Here is a 16,552-nt window from a genome sequence, read left to right as displayed (position 1 = left end):
CTGGCCAGTATGGTGAAACCCCGTCTCTACTAAAAATATAAAAAATTAGCCGGGCATGGTGGTGCATGCCTGTAGTCCCACCTACTTGGGAGGCTGAGGCAGGAGAATTCCATGAACCCAGGAGACGGAGGTTGTGGTGAGCCGAGTTTACGCCACTGCACTCCAACCTGGGCGACAGAGCGAGACTCCATCTCAAAAAAATAAAAAAGAAAAGAAACATTTTAATGATGGCTTTAGTTGCTTAGACATTTTTAGAAAATGGCCTGTAGAAAAATCAGTTATATTTTAAAATATTTTACTTTATATTCACTGAGTTTTCTTTTATATTATCTTAACACAGCAATCCATGTCAGAAATAAGTTGTGAAGCCCTTAACAGTTTACATTTTCTTGTGTGTTAGTGTAGACCTGGGTTGTAGAGACCGTGGAGCTGGAGGAGAGCAGCCAGCGAAGGTGGAGAAATACTCAGTTGAACTGTGCCAGGGAGTCCCAGGAAGGAGCGCTTCCCGCAGCAGAAGCCGTGAGAGTGTGGGTTGCTGTGGGAGGGTAGATGGCAGGAGGACATGGGGCTGGGCAGCCGGGAGGGACTGGTGGCCTGGGAGACAGCAGTGAAGAGGAGAGGGGAGAGCAGAGGCAGGCGCCATGGGTTCTGGCATGGCCGTGAGCCACTGGAAGATGATACAGGAGCTTATCTTTGTTCCCTTGGGGAAGAAGCCCTTATTTTGAGACTCCAAAGGCATAAATCCTAAGGCAAAATATGGGTGATTTGGCCAGATCAAAATTCAGTTTTTCTGTGCATTGGAGGACACAGAGCACCATTAACAGGTGGTGACTGAGAGGAGCACTTTCCTGGTTCCTTCTTTTTAACGGATAAAGCCGGCAAGGAGCCAGTGTTTAGGGGGATTCCTGAAACTCAGCAAGTAACCAGCTAGAAGTGTCTAGAACCGTGACAGTGGATATTAATAGTTCATTGAAAGGAGACCAGATGACCAAGCAGCAGATGAAGACTGCACGGCCTCGCCACACCCAGAGTGTGAGCTGGAGCCCAGGGGCGTGCTGCCCTGTCTGCCGGCTGCAATGAGGAAGCTGGGAGTGGGGATGTGCAGAAACGGGAACTTGTGTGGTGCTGGCAGGAATATCACAGGGCCAGCCATTTTGGAATGAACCTGACAGGACAGTCATGTGTCACTTAACAATGGGCTGTGCTCTGAGAAGTGCCTCTGTAGGGGACTCCATCACCGTAGGAACATCACAGTGCACTCACACAGCTCACTGTACACCCAGCCTGTGCGGCTTAGCCCACTGCTCCCAGCCATGGACCTGTGCGGCACGTGACCCTGCTGAGTACCCTGGGCAACCGTAACATAATGTAAGGATTTGTGTGTCTAGACAGCTAAATTGGCTGGGCACTGTGGCTCACGCGTGTAATCCCAGCACTCTGGGATGCTGGGGCAGGCAGATCACTTATGCTGAGGAGCTCGAGAGCGGCCTGGGCAATAGAGTAAGACTTCATCTCTACAAAAACATGTAAAAATTAGCCAAGCATGGTGGCTCATGCCTGTAGCCCCAGCTACTCAGAGGCTGAGGTGGGAAGATGTCTTGGACTCAGGAGGGAAAGGTTTCAGTGAACTGTGATTATGCTACTGTATGCCAGCCTGGGCGACAGAGCCAGACCCTGTCTGAAAAAAAAAATGCTAAACAAAGGTACAGTAAAAATACAGTCTAAAGTGTTAAAAATAGCACCAGGCACTTACCAGGAGCTGCTCGGTTGCATCAGGGAGTGAGCGTGGAAGCCTAGGGTGTTACCGTATGTACTTACGTGCGCTGGCAGCACGTCAGGCTTGTTGACACCGGCGCCACCACAAACACGGGAGATACACTGTGCTACATGTTATGAGGACAGGGACTTCTCAGCTCCCGTTGTAACCTCATGGGACCTCCTTGGTCTGCTCAGTCCATTGTTGGCTGAAACACCGTGGGTGGCACAGACCTGTGCAGAGATGCTCACTGCAGCCTCGCCTGTGGTGGCAGGGGTTACAGAAGCAGTGTGGGACACCCCCATGGAGGGGAACGGGGTGAGCTGCTGGGCGTGTCATGGGGGTGTGGCTATGTGACAGTTGGCATGGGACATTCTTGGGTCTGCTTCTGTCAATAGCTTTATTTCGTGGCAGTGGATTGCCTGTTGTTTCATAGTTTATTGAATGCCGGGGTTTTTTTGTAGAACAGTGGAGACCAAGATAAACAGTCCTCATGCCCAGAAACAAGCACTCCCCTTCAGACAGGCCCTGGGTGGCTGTGGTCACCAGGTGAGCGGGCTGTGGACTTGGGGCTGCTTTCGTCTCTGCGGGCACCACAGGCTTCCAGTTCTTCCAGCAGTGGCCATAGCCAGCCTGTGCATGGTGTGGGTGCCAGAGTGGCCCTGCCCCTCCTTAGGTGCCAGCAGGCCTTGGATGCTGCGCTGTGCCTAGTGACTGCTCCTGCCCTCCCTGGCAGAGGGCTACTGCTGCCTGCTTCCGGCTCCTTGGCGTGCTCCTGGCCCAGCCTCCGTCGCAGGTGGGTCCTATACCCTTGGGGTGCAGGGCTCATGCCCACTCCTGCCAAACTCTGCCTTATCTCTGGACAGTGGCTTGGGCGGGAGAGTGTCTGAGCTAGGGCAGGCCTTGAGTTGAAAATGTTTTCTGCCTCTCCCCGGTGGCTCTTTACCTGGTAGAAGGAGGGAAGGGGCTGCAGGTTCCCTGTCCCCCCACTGTTTTCTCCTTTCCTGCCCTCTGGCAGCTGCCAAACTCAGGGTGGGCGGGGAGGCCTTTGCCCTGTACTCCGGAGTGCGCACGGAGCTCTGTGCATGGTCTGAGAGTTCAACAGAAATGGGAACGAGGAAGGGGGAACATTCGGGTTTGGAAATGGTTTTTACTCAGAGTTAAAGGCACTGCCTTTTACCTTGAGCAACGTAAAGCCGTTCTGATTCCTGATTCTCTTATGGAAGGATTCTCTCGGGCAGTGTCCAGGGTCTTATGGCAGGAATGACATCTCCAGTCCCCTGTCCCCCTCTGGAATTTTGCCTATCCAGGGGATCCCCCTCTCTTGACCCTGGGGAGGTTTATGTGGCCTGTTGGGGCGGTAATTGCCATGTGACTGATGGGTTGAGGGGGCTCAGGCTTGGCCCCAGTGCCATGTTGGAAGGAAGCCCAGGCTGCAGGGACAGGCCGTGCAGGCGTCCTGTCTGCCAGCCCGCGTTGACCACCAGCTACACACAAGTGAGCCTACAGGTGCCTCGAGCCTCCCCAACTGATGAGCAGAGCAGAGCCCAGCTGCCCCTGTGAGCCCTGCTCCAAATACAGATGTGTGAGCAAAATAAATGTTGCCACTGTCTGAAGCCACTTTTCTGGAGGTTGTTGTTAAACAGGCTTAGTGCCTGAGGCAGGAGTCTGTGGCCAGTTCTCTTGTCGTGTCACGTTGGGCCTTGGCATGGGCCATGCCTGTCGTGTGCTGGGCCATGTCAGCCCTGCACCAGCCTTCCTGGGGCCTGCCATGGACCCACGCTACCCACCGGCGATGCTGGCTCTGGATCCAGTCACTGAGCGGGGGGTGTTAGACCCATAAAGAAGCAAAGTTTAGGGGGAGCTTGGAAGGGAGTGGGCTGCCCCGGGCCTCTTCACCCAACGCCAATGCCACCTTGGTGTGAGCCAACAGAGAGGGCTGTGCCCCAGGTGTGGTTGCGGGCAGGAGCCGCCCACTCAGGCTCTCTGAGGTCTCTGAGGCCGAAGCCTCACAGGGAGCCAGCACCCGTGCCAGCACCTATAGCTGCTTGCCCTGCTGAAGCAGCCGGCATGTCTGACTGTGTGCAGTGGCCAGACCCCACGCACGCTCACACACGCCTCGCCATTCCATGCCTGACTTGCCCTTGGCAGGCATGGGACCCAGGCCTGTAGTGTGAGCTGAGTGCAGCCTGCCAGCCCAAGTGGGTGAAATGAGCCCAGCAGGCCTGAGCAAAGGCGCCCCAGCCACAGAGGTTTTGGCCAGAAAAACGACAGCCCGAAGATCTCATAACACAACGGCATTTTCTCTCCCAGTTTGCAGTGCTTCCCCGTCTCCGGTGCTGTGGTGTCTGCTTGCAGCTCAGCTCCTGTTCGAGCCCATCTGTTCACACACTCCTATCATCCTCCTGTGTCTGTGAACTCTTAAACCTTTAGTTAAGTCAGTACATGTTCAGTGAGATGCAATTCTCTATTTTATTCACTAAATTAAGACCAGCTGACATGTCTGTTGTTATTCCACATTACATAAATTCTACGTATTTCTAAACTTAAAAAAATAATGTAGCTGGGCACGGTGGCTCACGCCTGTAATCCCAGCACTTTGGGAGGCTGAGGCAGGCGGTCACAAGGTCCGGAGTTTGAGACCAGCCTGGCCAGCATGGTGAAACCCCCATCTGTTTTAAAAATACAAAAATTAGCCAGGCATGGTAGTGCGTGCCTGTAGTCCCAGCTACTCGGGAGGCTGAGGCAGGAGAATCGCTTGAACCCGGGAGGTGGAGGTTGCAGTGAGCTGAGATCATGCTCCAGCCTGGGTGGCAGAGCAAGACTCTGTCTCAAAATAATAATAATAATAATGTTAAATAAATAAAAATTAAAAAAAATGTAGGGAACCTTTAAAAATCCTGAGGAGATAGCTCACAGACCACTCCTGGCCCATCTTGACCACTGATACTGGCCTTATGAGGGCCAGTTGTGTGCTCCTGGGCGTGGGCCCAGGGAGCCTGCATTTTGACCCTAATGGGGACTGATCTGCACAGCTGAGCCAGCCTCTCTGCAGTCCCCGTCCCATCCATGGCAAGCCCCCCATACTTTTTTCTCACGGTCAAGGGTTTGGTGACGCAGCTATGAGCGACTCCTGCTGGCCTGTAAAGCTCCTCTGTCCTCACAATGTTGTGGCCTCTGTTGTAAGAACATCCATCAGGAGACAGTGAAGACCTCCACAACTGTGGGCTCAGTGGGTCAAAAGCATTAGCTCCCCGACCCAGGGGCTGACCCAGACCCTGCGTCATGGGCACGTGCCCCCGGCTAGGAAGTCCTGAGCCAGCCAGGGTGCTCCTGCAGGAGACAGCACCAGCTGAACCACAGCTTGGCCTCCGGGGAGGACTCCCAGGCCACGAGGTGGCGATGCTTGTGGCTGCTGTGAGTGCCTGCCCCGGAGAGGGGCTGTGTCTGTGTGCTCACCAGCGGCTCCAGAGCCTGCCAGGCTCAGCAAACAGACGTTATGGTGCCCCGATGGGTGAGCAGCCCCATGCACAGGTGTGCACTTGCTGACTGTGCAGAATTGTGACTCTCAGGACGCTTCCGTAAAAATGACCATTTTGACTGCATTGAGAATGGCTAGCCTTGGCCACTTCCCCTGCATTTTGCCTGGAGCCCAGGGCCCGGCTCACTGCCATTGTGACAGTGCGTGAGACCCTTGCAGACAGCCAGGGGAGGTGGCAGCCTGAGATTGCTGCAGCAGGGATGGTTGGCATTTAACGTCACTCTTGAAGATCGTTTTTGAGAATTTGGGTGTTTGGGGTTTTTAGTATGGCCTCAAATAGATTGAATTGTCAATGCTACAGCTCCGGAGCTGAGAAGCTGTTCATGCCACCCCACACTGGGGTGGATGGGGCCCGTGCCCTGCCCTCCCTGAGGCTCACTCACTGTGCCCCCCTCCTGGCTTCTCTCCTGCCTCCCTGCTCAGCAAGCTCCTAGGGAGTCCCCGAATATCGTCACTCCCTGGAGCCGCAGAGACCCCCACAGCTCCCTGCTTGGCGCTCCTCTGCATCCCGCACAAGCTCCCCCTTCTCCAGTTCCTGACGCGCACCCCTGCCCTCTGCAGGTGCTATGTATGGGCCCTGCCAGCCTCTGAGGCCCACAAGGGCTTCCGCTTCAGGAAGGCTCTGTGATTACCTCAACTCCAAGCCCTCTCCACCCCCACCCCCAAGCAGCATGCTGGCACCCTAGCCCCGGGCATCCTGAGAACACCAAGTGCCGTTTCCTGGAGGAGGAAATGTTGTTTCTGCCAAAAAGTTTCCACGCCTCTGGCCTATGATTGACTGACTTGCTTTTGATACCCGTTCAGGAGAGGTCATGCCTATCCCTTTCCTCTACCCGCTGGCTGCCCTGGCTCACTTGGCTGCATAGTGGGAAACGGGAACTTTTCCACCGGCCCTAAGCAAAGCCTACTCTCCAGAGACTGGCAGAAAACCAAGTGCCTGAGGAGAGGTGAGTTCGGGGAAAGCCGGAGGCTCCCCTGGGGCCCTGTAGCGGGAGTGCCTTCCCAGTCGCTCTGGGAAGCCCTGCCCTCTCCTCCTCCCACCTGCCTCCCTGCCAGTGTCCTCCCCCAGCAGACCTGCAGGAACAACACCGTCATGGGGGCCCGAGTGTCGGGGACCTCCCAGGCCAGCACTACAGCCCAGCACAGATGCCACCAACCTGGGGAGAAAAGCCCTTGTTAGTGTCCACAGCGACTCTGTCTCCATCCTTAAGTGGCTTGATGCCAGGGCATAATTCAAGCCATTGCTGAGATGCCCAGAGACCAAGAACATGAAGCTGGCCAGGCTCGGTCATTGGGAAAGCCCTGGGCATCAAGACCTGTCCCCTCACAGCCGTTACAGCTGGCTGGCTGGCTGGCTGGATCCTTCAGGGTGGGGCTGCAGTCATAGTTTCATGAGCCACAGCCGAGAGGTGTCATAAGCAGCTGCAGAGGTCTGTGGAGGACATATGAACAGCCACCCATCTGGAGTCAGGGCTGCTGTGGACAGGTGTGCAGGTTGTGAACTGCACAACTCCATGCTTCCATGCCCTCAGAGTCTACACCTGGATGGGCACGTGCAGCGCCCCGTGTGGATTTCTCAGCTCCCCTCCATTTTCAGTGTTCCTGGCTGGGCAGGACGAGCAGATCCTGCACAAACAGCAGCCCTCACCCCCAACCGCAGTCTGATCTGCACCCCCCGCATCCTCAGCAGGCCCCTGCACCCCCTGTCCTCACCCTCCACACCTCCCCAGCCCTCCCACCCGCACCTGGACTGCACCAGCCACATTCCTGACTCAGGCCTTTGCCCACCTGTGCCTTTCGCCAGGCATGCTTTCCCCAGGGCCCGCCGGGCAGCCCTGAGCCTCTGCCCAGCCTCTGCTCAGATACTATGTTTTCAGTGAGGGCTGCCCCCACCTACGCATTGTGGTAAAATGTACCATCTTAACCATTTTTAAATGCATAGTTGAGTAGGGTTAAGTATGTTCACGTTGTGTAACCATCGCCACCATCCATCTCCAGAACTTTTTCACTTTCCTGAACTAAAACTCTATTCTCAGTCAACAGTGATTCCTCCTCCCACTCCTCAGCCCCTGGCAACCACTGTTCTTGCTGCCTGAGTCAGCTGTTCTAGATTCTTTACATAAGTGGGGTCACGCAGGATTCGTGGGGTCACACAGGATTCGTGGAGTCACGCAGGGTTCGTGGGGTCACGCAGGGTTTGTGAGGTCATGCAGGGTTCATGCTGGTGTAGCACGTGGCATGGTTTCATTCCTTTTTAAGCTGAATCATTGTCCGTTGCCCGGATAGTCCACATTTTGCTTCTCCATTCATCTGCATGAGGTAGATCTTTTTTTTTTTTTTTTTTTTTTTTTGAGACGGAGTCTCGCTCTGTCGCCCAGGCTGGAGTGCAGTGGCGCAATCTCGGCTCACTGCAAGCTCCGCCTCCCGGGTTCACGCCATTCTCCTGCCTCAGCCTCTCCGAATAGCTGGGACTACAGGCGCCCGCCACCACGTCTGGCTAATTTTTTGTATTTTTAGTAGAGACGGGGTTTCACCGTGGTCTCGATCTCCTGACCTCGTGATCCGCCCGCCTCGGCCTCCCAAAGTGCTGGGATTACAAGCGTGAGCCACCGCGCCCAGCCGCCAAGCTTTAAGCTTAAATAAACCCTGGACTTCATTGTATTTTATGAATCACATTATTCAGGGTTGATGGAAGCATCTCTGCCAACACCTTGACCCTGGACTTCTGGCCTCCAAGTCTGTGAGACAGTAAGTTGTTGAAGCACCCAGTGTGGGGCACTTTGATACAGCAGCCCTGGCGGACTCACACTGGGCCACACAGGGAAAACCGAAGGTGAAGTTCAAGGGCATTTAGGGCCCCCCTGGATGATCCAGGAGTGTCTCTGCATCTCAGGAGCCTCAGCTTCACACCTGCTGGACTCTTTTTCCAAAGAGGGCCCATTCACAGGTTTCAGAGATTAGGGCCTGGTGGCTTTGAAGGACCACTGTTCAGCTCACCAGAGTTCTACTGTTTTTAGAGGGTCTCCCTCTGCCCCCCAGGCTGGAGTGGCGCTCATCTACAGACTTACTTGCATCCATATTTCCAGAAACTTGCTTATGCTCCTTCCCTCTCTCCCTCCTTTTCTTCCTTCCTTCCTTTTTTTTTTTTTTTTTTTGACAGGGTCTGGCTCTGTCACCTAGGCTAGAGCACAGTGATGCAATCTCGGCTCACTGTAGCCTCCACCTCCTAAGCTTACGCAATTTTCCCACCTCAGCCTCGCAAGTAGCTAGGACGACAGGTGCTCACGGCCATGCCTGGCTAATTTTCATATTTGTAGTAGATACGGTGTTTCCTCGTGTTGCCCACGCTGGTCTTGAACTCCTGAGCTCAAACAATCCATCCATCTTGGCCTCCCAAAGTGCTGGGATTATAGGTGTGAGCCACCACGCCCGGCTGCTTTTTTCTTTTTGTAAGTATAGATGTTATCTATCAACATCCTTCTGTGGAAAAATGAAGATTCTTCCTCTCCATGCTCCTCTCCATTAGCAGGAAATATAATTCCATTCTCGGATTCCTTCAAGACAGTTTTATAATTGAGAATAGATTAATATCCAGTGTTTACATGATTATGATGAAGCAACTATTATTCCTAGCCTAGTCATGTTATGTAATTACATTTCTTACAGAGCTCCAGTATTTTTTCCCCTTTTTTTGAGACAAGGTCTCGCTGTGTCACCCAGGCTGGAGCTCACCGCAGCCTCAATCTCCCTGGCTCCATCAATCCTCCTGCCTCAGCCTCCCAAGTAGGTGGGACCACAGGCACCCACCACCATGCCCAGCTATTTTTATTTTAATAGAGATGAGGTCCGGAACGCCTGGACTCAAGTGTGTGTGTTGAGTCGAGTCCTCCCAAAGTGTGTCTGCTTCAGCCTCCCAAAGTGCTGGGATTGCAGGCATGAGCCACCGTGCCCGGCCTCTTTGTTTTCTAGGTTCTGATGCAACTCCCAACTCTCCGCCAGGCATGCAGATCTCTTGATAGGCTCACAGCACTGTGGCGACCTCCTGATTTCCTTATCTCCCTTGAAGCATCACTCCTGTCTTTTTTTTTTTTTTTTTTGAAACAGGGTCTCACTGAGTCATCCAGGCTAGAATGCAGTGGTGCAGTCATGGCTCACTCCTGGGCCCAAGTGATCCCAATGCCTCAGCCTCCTGAGGAGCTGTTTTCCTTTCTTTGTTCTTGTAGAGACAGGGTCTCACTGTGTTGCCCAGGCTGGTCTCGAACTCCTGGCCTCAAGCAATCTCCCCGCCTAGGCCTCCTCTGTCCTACTGCTGCTGGACTCACGGTGGCCCTGGGACCTCCTGTGACACCATTTCCTCTCCTGGTTTTACTCCCTCCTTTTGGTGGCGTGTGTTCCTGGGCAGAAAGGCTGCCCTGCATGATGGAAGTGTGTCTCCTGCCTCCAGTGCTAAGTGAGAGGGTGCTGGCCCCAGGGCTTCCAGCCTGCATTCCTTCCTCTTCCGGATTCGGTCAGGTTTCATCTCCTAGTTTCCATGTGTGCTGGAGGCTGAAGTTGATGCCTTTCTCATCCCAAGCCTCCCTGTGTGAGCTGGGCTTTTCATCCTTTTTTGGGAGCGTTTTAGAGTTCTCATGTCTTGAGTGACCTCACATTTCACAGTGATGTTCACCGTGTAGATCTTTCGCCATCCATTCTGCTGGGCACTGGGTGGGTGTCTCGGTCTGCAAAGTTATGTCTTTGAGTTCTGGGGCAGTTTTGTGAATTATTTCATTACTGAGATCCTTCCTTGTTTTCTTTTTGGAACTCTTACTTGCCACATGCTGGGATCCAATAAGCTCAAAGAATTCCACACACAAAAACATAAGGACAAATACATCAGGACACATCATAATTTCCAAAACAATATTGTAAAAGAACAAAGCTGTAGGACCCATACTTTCAATTTCAAAACTTACTACAGAACTACAGTAATCAAAACAGTGTGGTACCACCATAAGGCCAGACACACAGATCAATGGAATAGCACTTAGTCTAGAAATGAGCCCATACATCTGTGAGCAAGGGTGCCAGGCCATTCCATGGGGGGAGCATCGTCTCTTCAACAAAAGATGCTGAGACAGACAGACATCCACAAACTCCCATGTTAAACCATCTACAAAAATTGACTCAAAATCGATCAATGAGCTAAATCTGTACAGATCTTAGAAGAAGACATAGGGGTACATTTCCATCAACCTTAGATTTGCCAATGGGCATGACACCCAAAGCATGAGCAACAGGAAAAAAAACAAAAACAAGTTTTGACTCCACCAAAACTAAAAACTGCTGTGCATCAAAGAACATTAAGAAAGTAAAGAGACTGGGACCAGTGGCTCATGCCTGTAATCCCAGCACTTTGGGAGGCCGAGATGGGCAGATCACTTGAGGTCAGGAATTCAAGACCAGCCTGGCCAACATGGTGAAACCCTGTCTCTATTAAAAATATTAAAAATTAGGCCAGGCGCAGTGGCTCACACCTGTAATCCCAGCACTTTGGGAGGCTGAGGCAGGCGGATCACAAGGTGAGGAGTTTGAGACCAGCCTGACCAACATTGTGAAACCCCGTCTCTGCTAAAAATACAAAAATTAGCCAGGCGTGGTGGTGCGTGCCTGTAATCCCAGCTCCTGGGGAGGCTGAGGCAGGAGAACTGCTTGACCCTGAGAGGCGGAGCTTGCAGTGAGCTGAGATCGCGCTACTGCATTCCAGCCTGAGCAACAGAGCAAGACTCTGTCTCAAAAAAATAAAAAATACGAAATACAAAAAATTAGCTGGGCGTGGTGTTGGGAACTTGTAATCCCAGCTACTTGGGAAGCTGAGGCAGGAGAATAGCTTGAACCCAGGAGGTGAAGGTTGCAGTGAGCCAAGATCACACCACTACACTCCAGCCTGGGCAACACAGCAAGACTCCATCTCAAAAAAAAAACAAAAAAAGTAAAAAGATAATCTACAGAATGGGAGAAAATATTTGCAAGTCTTATGATAAGGGCTTAGTATCCTGAACATATAAAGAGCTCCTACAACTCAACAAAAAGACAACCCAATTTAAAAACAGGAGATGGACTTCTCCCAAAAAATAACCAACAAGCACATGAAAAGATGGTCACTCAACATCACCAATGATTAGAGAAAGGCAAATCAAAACCATAATGAGACACCTCTTCATACACCCTAGCATGGCTATAATAATTTAAAACAAGAAAATAACAAGTGTTGATAAGGACCTGGAGAAACTGGAACCCTCGTGCACTGTTGGTGAGAATGGAAATTGGTGCGACCACTGTGGAACACAGCTTGATGGTTCCTCAAAAAATAAACATGGAGGCTGGGCACGGTGGCTCACGCCTGTCATCCCAGCACTTTGGGGGGCTGAGGCAGGCAGATCACCTAAGGTCAGGAGGTTGAGACCAGCCTGGCCAACATGGTGAAACCCCGTCTCTACAAAAATACAAAAATTAGCCAGGCACAGTGGTGCACACTTGTAATCCCAGCTACTCGGAAGGCTGAGGCAGGAGAATCGCTTGAACCCAGGAGGCAGAGGTTGCAGTGAGCCGAGATTGTGCCATCGTACTCCAGCCTGGCAACAGAGCAAGACTCCATCTCAAAAAAAAAAAAAAAAAAAAAATTAAACATGGAGTTACCACATTAACCAGCAATGCCACTCCTGGGTACACACCAAGAAAAGTGAAAAGAGGTGTCCAGACATACTCAGCCATGAAGCTGCACAGCAGATTACTCACAAGGGCTGAAAAGCAGAAGCAACCAGGTGTCCATCGCCGATAAATGAGGAACCAAAATGTGGTCTATCCACACAACGGCTTATTATTTGGCCACAAAAAGAAACCAAGTACACATGCTCTAACATGCGTGAAAATACCATGCAAAGTGAAATAAGTTAGACACGAGGCCACAATTGTGTGATTCCATTTATATGAAATGTCCAGAACAGGGAAAACCTATTTTAGACAACAGAGACACAAAGTCGATTAGCAGTTGCCAGGGGAGAGGAAGACGGGAGGGGAAATGATTGTTTCATGGGGTGATGACAGAATGTTCCGGAACGTGACAGAGGTGGTGCCTACACAACTTTCTGGATGTACTAAATGCCGCTGATTGTTCACTTTAAAGTGATTGATTTTTAGGTTATTTGAATTTCATCTCAATTAAAAAACCCAAACTCTCAAACTGCTCTCGCCAGCTCAGCCCCGAGCAGACGGTGCTGCCCGTGGAGGATGCTGAGCCGCCCAGGCTTCTCCCCGCCCCCTTCCTGGACTCTTCTCTCTTTTGCCTTTAATCCCCCCTGCCCAGTCATTGCCTGTGTTCATCCTACCTGGCCGACTTCTCTCTCAATATTTCCTTGGTGAAACATCCTAAGAGGAAGTTACATTAGAGAAAATCACATATTTCATCTCATAGGCCGTAAACAGGGTCATTTAGGAAGCCATGTGTTAATGAGGGGAGATGGATGCTCCGTGCCGTCTGCAGGGATAACGGGTGCCAGGCCAGGCAGTTACCAATCACGTGTGTGTTTAGGGCTCAGGAAAGCGAAGAAGTGGGCGAGGATGGCGGGCCCGCTCCGCACCGCCCAGCGCTCCGGACTTCACTTCTGGTCCCGCTCCTGGGTGGCCACGAAGTTCAGCAAGTCAATGGCAGTCACCACCCCGAACACCATCTGCCGCTGACTGGACTTCCCGGTGCTGTGGTCTGAGGGGAGAACGAGGCAGCAGGTTTGCAGGCGCCGTGGGAGGCTGGGCGGGCTGCTGCGGGGCAGGAGGCTCCTGAGGGCCTGGGGCACCTGTGCACCATGGGGGCCCAGGGTGGCCTGCTGGAGCCCAGCGGCCAAGGCTGTGTTCCTTTTTTTTTTTTTTTTCCAAGACAGGGCCTCACTCTGTCACCCAGGCTGGAGTGCAGTGGTGCAGTCTTGGCTCACTGCAACCTCCACCTCCTGGGTTCAAGTGATTCTTGTGCCTCAGACTCCCGAGTAGCTGGGACTTCAGGTGCACATCACCACAACCAGCCAATTTTTGTATTTTTAGTAGAGATGGGGTTTTGCCATGTTGGCCAGGCTGGCCTGGAACTCCTGACCTCAAGTGATCCGCTTGCCTCAGCTCCCAAAGTGCTGGGATTACAGACGTGAGCCACTGTGTCTGGCCAAGCCAGTGTTCTTCTGATATGAGCCCCATGAGCCCCCAGGCCAGGCTCCACCCACCGCATGAGCCCCCTGGGCCCCAGGCCAGGCTCCACCCACCGCAGGTCAGGACGCACCCTTTCCTGGCCCAGCGGCTGAGCTCCTGAGGCGCTCACGACTTCAGAGCCAGTGTGGGCATGAAATTCAAACCCGCTTACAGGGCCGGGCACAGTGGCTCACACCTGTGATCCCAGCGCTGTGGGAGGCCAAGGTGGGAGGATCATTTAAGCCCGGAAGTCTGGGACCAGCCTGGGCAACATATTGAGACCCTGTCTGTACAGAATATTTTTTAAAATAAATTGGTTGAGCATGGTGGCACACGCTTGTGGTCCCAGCTACTTCGGAGACGGAGGCAGAAGGATCAGTTGAGCACAGGAGGTCGAGGCTGCAGCGAGCTGTGATGGCACCACCGCACTCCAGTCGGCAACAGAGCAAGACCCTGTCTCTAAAAACAGACAAAAACCCCTTGCCACCATGGGCAGCACACAGCTTCCATCTCTGGCCTGATTCTGTCTTCACCCCTACTTTCTCCTGGCTAGCGTAGACTCAGTGTTAATGCTGGCCCAGGCTCCCATGCCACATACACAGACAGGGCTGTTGTGATGGTTAATTTTAATACAGATTAACGGGGCCGTGGGAGCCCAGGCATTGGTCACACGTCGTTCTGGGCGTGTGTGAGGGGATTCCGGATTAGCACAAGAGTCAAGAGGCAGATAAGGTGTGCTACTGTGGAGGGCCTCACCCAAGCAGTTGAAGGCCTGAATAGAACCAAAGGTGGAATTTCCTGCCTTGGGGCTTGAACTGCTGGCTCTCCAATCTCCGGCCTGCCGCCTCACCCTGCAGATCTCAGGGTTTGTCAGCCTCCGTGATCTCATGATCCAGTTCCTTAACACAGATCTCGTTCCCTCTCTCTCCCCCCACCCCACATCCTCTTGGTCCTGGGTCTCCACAGGACCCTACACCAGCTGTCATGAGGCACAGAGGGGTGAGCAGGGTGGGGGTGAGGAACATCGAGGCAGAGCCCTCGGAGCCTGTCCCCACTCCGCCACGGCTGTCACTCCTCTCTTTGTAGGCAGAGGTCCCTTGGGGTGGCCCACTTAGAGCCCCAGGAAAACATAGGGAACCCAGATGAGATCAGCTCCTTGCGTTTCGGGGAAACCGAGGCACAGCAACTGTTGGGAGAAGGGAGCCCTGGGAGCCCTGAGTGCCGCAGGCTTCTGTGGCCCTGGCAGCCTGGCCCTGAGGCAGTGAACCAGGGCCGGCCAGGGGACTTTCCGACAAGGGCCAGCTGGTGGTATTTTAGGTCTTGGGGGCCGTGCCGTCTCTGTTATGAGCACGCAGCCCTGACGTGCTTGAAAGCAGCCAGCCGCAGACAGTGGTGACAAGCATGGACGTGCTCCAGGAGGACTTGATTTGGGGACCCTGACATTGGAATTTGCCTCTTTTTTTTTTTCTGAGACGTTCACACACAGGTAAATGTGAGATTAAGAGGGGGAACTCTCCTACCCAAGCTGGGGGGTGGGTCCAGGACCCTGGAAGGCCTCCATTTGCCGTGGGGAGGCTGTGACTCTGAGCCTGACAGCCATTCTGAGGGGTGGGTGATACCTAGCTGTGGGCGCCCCCCACCACGCCTGCCCAGGCCTGGTCCTGCGCTGCAGAGCCAAGGACAGGAGATGGAGTTAGACTCGGGGCCCTCACAGACCAGCCTCAGCCGCCGAGCGCTCACCCACTGCACACAGGCCTGGTGGGTGAGTAGGCTCCGGGCTCCAGGGCCCCTCCCAACTCTTCCTGTGGGCCCCAGGCCCAGGGCTGCCATCTATGACCCAAAACCTGCGAGCGACTGTCCTGGCCTGTGGGGATGTGGTGGGGACGCCCGGGGATGTGCTCAGGAGTTGCAAAACCTCACGAGCTCGCTGGGAGCGGGGCTCTGAGGACAGCCCATCAGTGGCCCCTCTGAGACCCACATGGGGCTTCCATTCAGCGCAGCCCTCCGAAGGCCAGGAGGCTGTCGGGGCAAACGCTGCCTCTCCAGGGCTGCGGGACATGGCCAGGGTCAGGACTTGAAACCCTTCTAGATGTTTCTGGGCTTGTCCCTGAGAATCCCCAAGACTGCTGGCCTCCCTGGAGGCAAGAGGCCTGGACTCCTGAGCCTCTGCAAGCTGGACAAAGGGCCCTACACGGTGTGGCCTGAGGGGGCTCTGCAGGAATCACAGGTGCAGCCCACCAGCCCGGAGCGTGTGGGAGGCCCAGGCATAAAGACTGGGTGTCACTGAAGGTTGGCACCACCCACTCCCCTAACACCCCGCAGGGGATGGGGGCCCAGCTGCTGCCCATGGCAGAGGCCAGGCTTGGTGGCCTGACCCCAGTGAGAACCCCACGCACAGAGCAGGGCCCCACTCACACTGGATCTGCTCGTGCACCACCAGGGCGAAGTGGTCCGTCTCCAGGATGTGCGAGAGCCTGCCCAGCGTGTCCGTGAGGTGGATCTGCAAGGGAAGCGTGGTCAGTGGCAGAGGGGACACGGCCCCATGAGTTTTCTGTGGAGTGAGAGAAGACGCGATGGTGGGTCCTGCAAGGCCCGCCCGGGAGGCTGTGGCAGCCGAATGTGAGAAACGCGTGGATTCGGGTGACGTCTCGGGTGTGTGTATGAGATGGGAAAGAAGTCAAATTTGCTCCTAGGTTTGGGCAGAACCCTCAGCCTTTCCAGTGTCAAGAGCCACACCTGCATGTCCCGGGGATCCATGTGGAAGGTCACACAGGCTTTCCTGGGCCACCCTCGGCAGCAGAGGGTGGGTGGCTCAGGACAACCATGGAGTCTGACCAGCCCAGCAAGGAGCCATCGTGGGCTCCTCCCAGAATGTTCTAGCTCTTGTCGGATAACCAAGTGCATGCACAGGCAGATGAGGCTGCGCATGAGAAAGACCCCGGCAGATGCCGCATGGTGCCGGGATGGCCTCTGAGTGCAAATGACCTCCTTAAGTCCCCAAAACATGGCTGGTGTGGGTGAGCCTGCACTGATGACAGACTCCTGTC

At 53.9% G+C, this 16,552-nt stretch overlaps 1 protein-coding gene across 8 annotated transcripts in view; it reads right to left on the bottom strand.

The window, feature by feature from the left end:
• Positions 1-16,552, bottom strand: part of CBS (cystathionine beta-synthase) — a 38,030-nt gene that overhangs the window by 1,256 nt on the left and 20,222 nt on the right. For 4 of the 8 annotated variants that reach the window (XM_055279803.2, XM_063640551.1, XM_055279804.2 and 1 more), the window contains 2 exons: positions 15,921-16,005; positions 12,245-13,035 (listed from right to left, as the gene is read on the bottom strand). The exons of 1 other annotated variant lie outside the window; for it this stretch is intronic. In XM_055279803.2, coding sequence (XP_055135778.2) covers positions 12,932-13,035; positions 15,921-16,005 — 189 coding nt within the window. In that variant the 3' untranslated portion in view covers positions 12,245-12,931. Of the gene's footprint in view, positions 1-12,244; positions 13,036-14,114; positions 16,006-16,552 lie in introns of those variants that run through there. 3 more of the 8 variants (XM_063640548.1, XM_063640546.1, XM_063640549.1) reach the window with 1 other exon arrangement.

This window comes from Symphalangus syndactylus, chromosome 5 (genome assembly GCF_028878055.3).
Source record: "Symphalangus syndactylus isolate Jambi chromosome 5, NHGRI_mSymSyn1-v2.1_pri, whole genome shotgun sequence".
Lineage (NCBI taxonomy): Eukaryota > Metazoa > Chordata > Mammalia > Primates > Hylobatidae > Symphalangus > Symphalangus syndactylus.
This window is presented reverse-complemented; position numbering and strand designations above follow the sequence as displayed.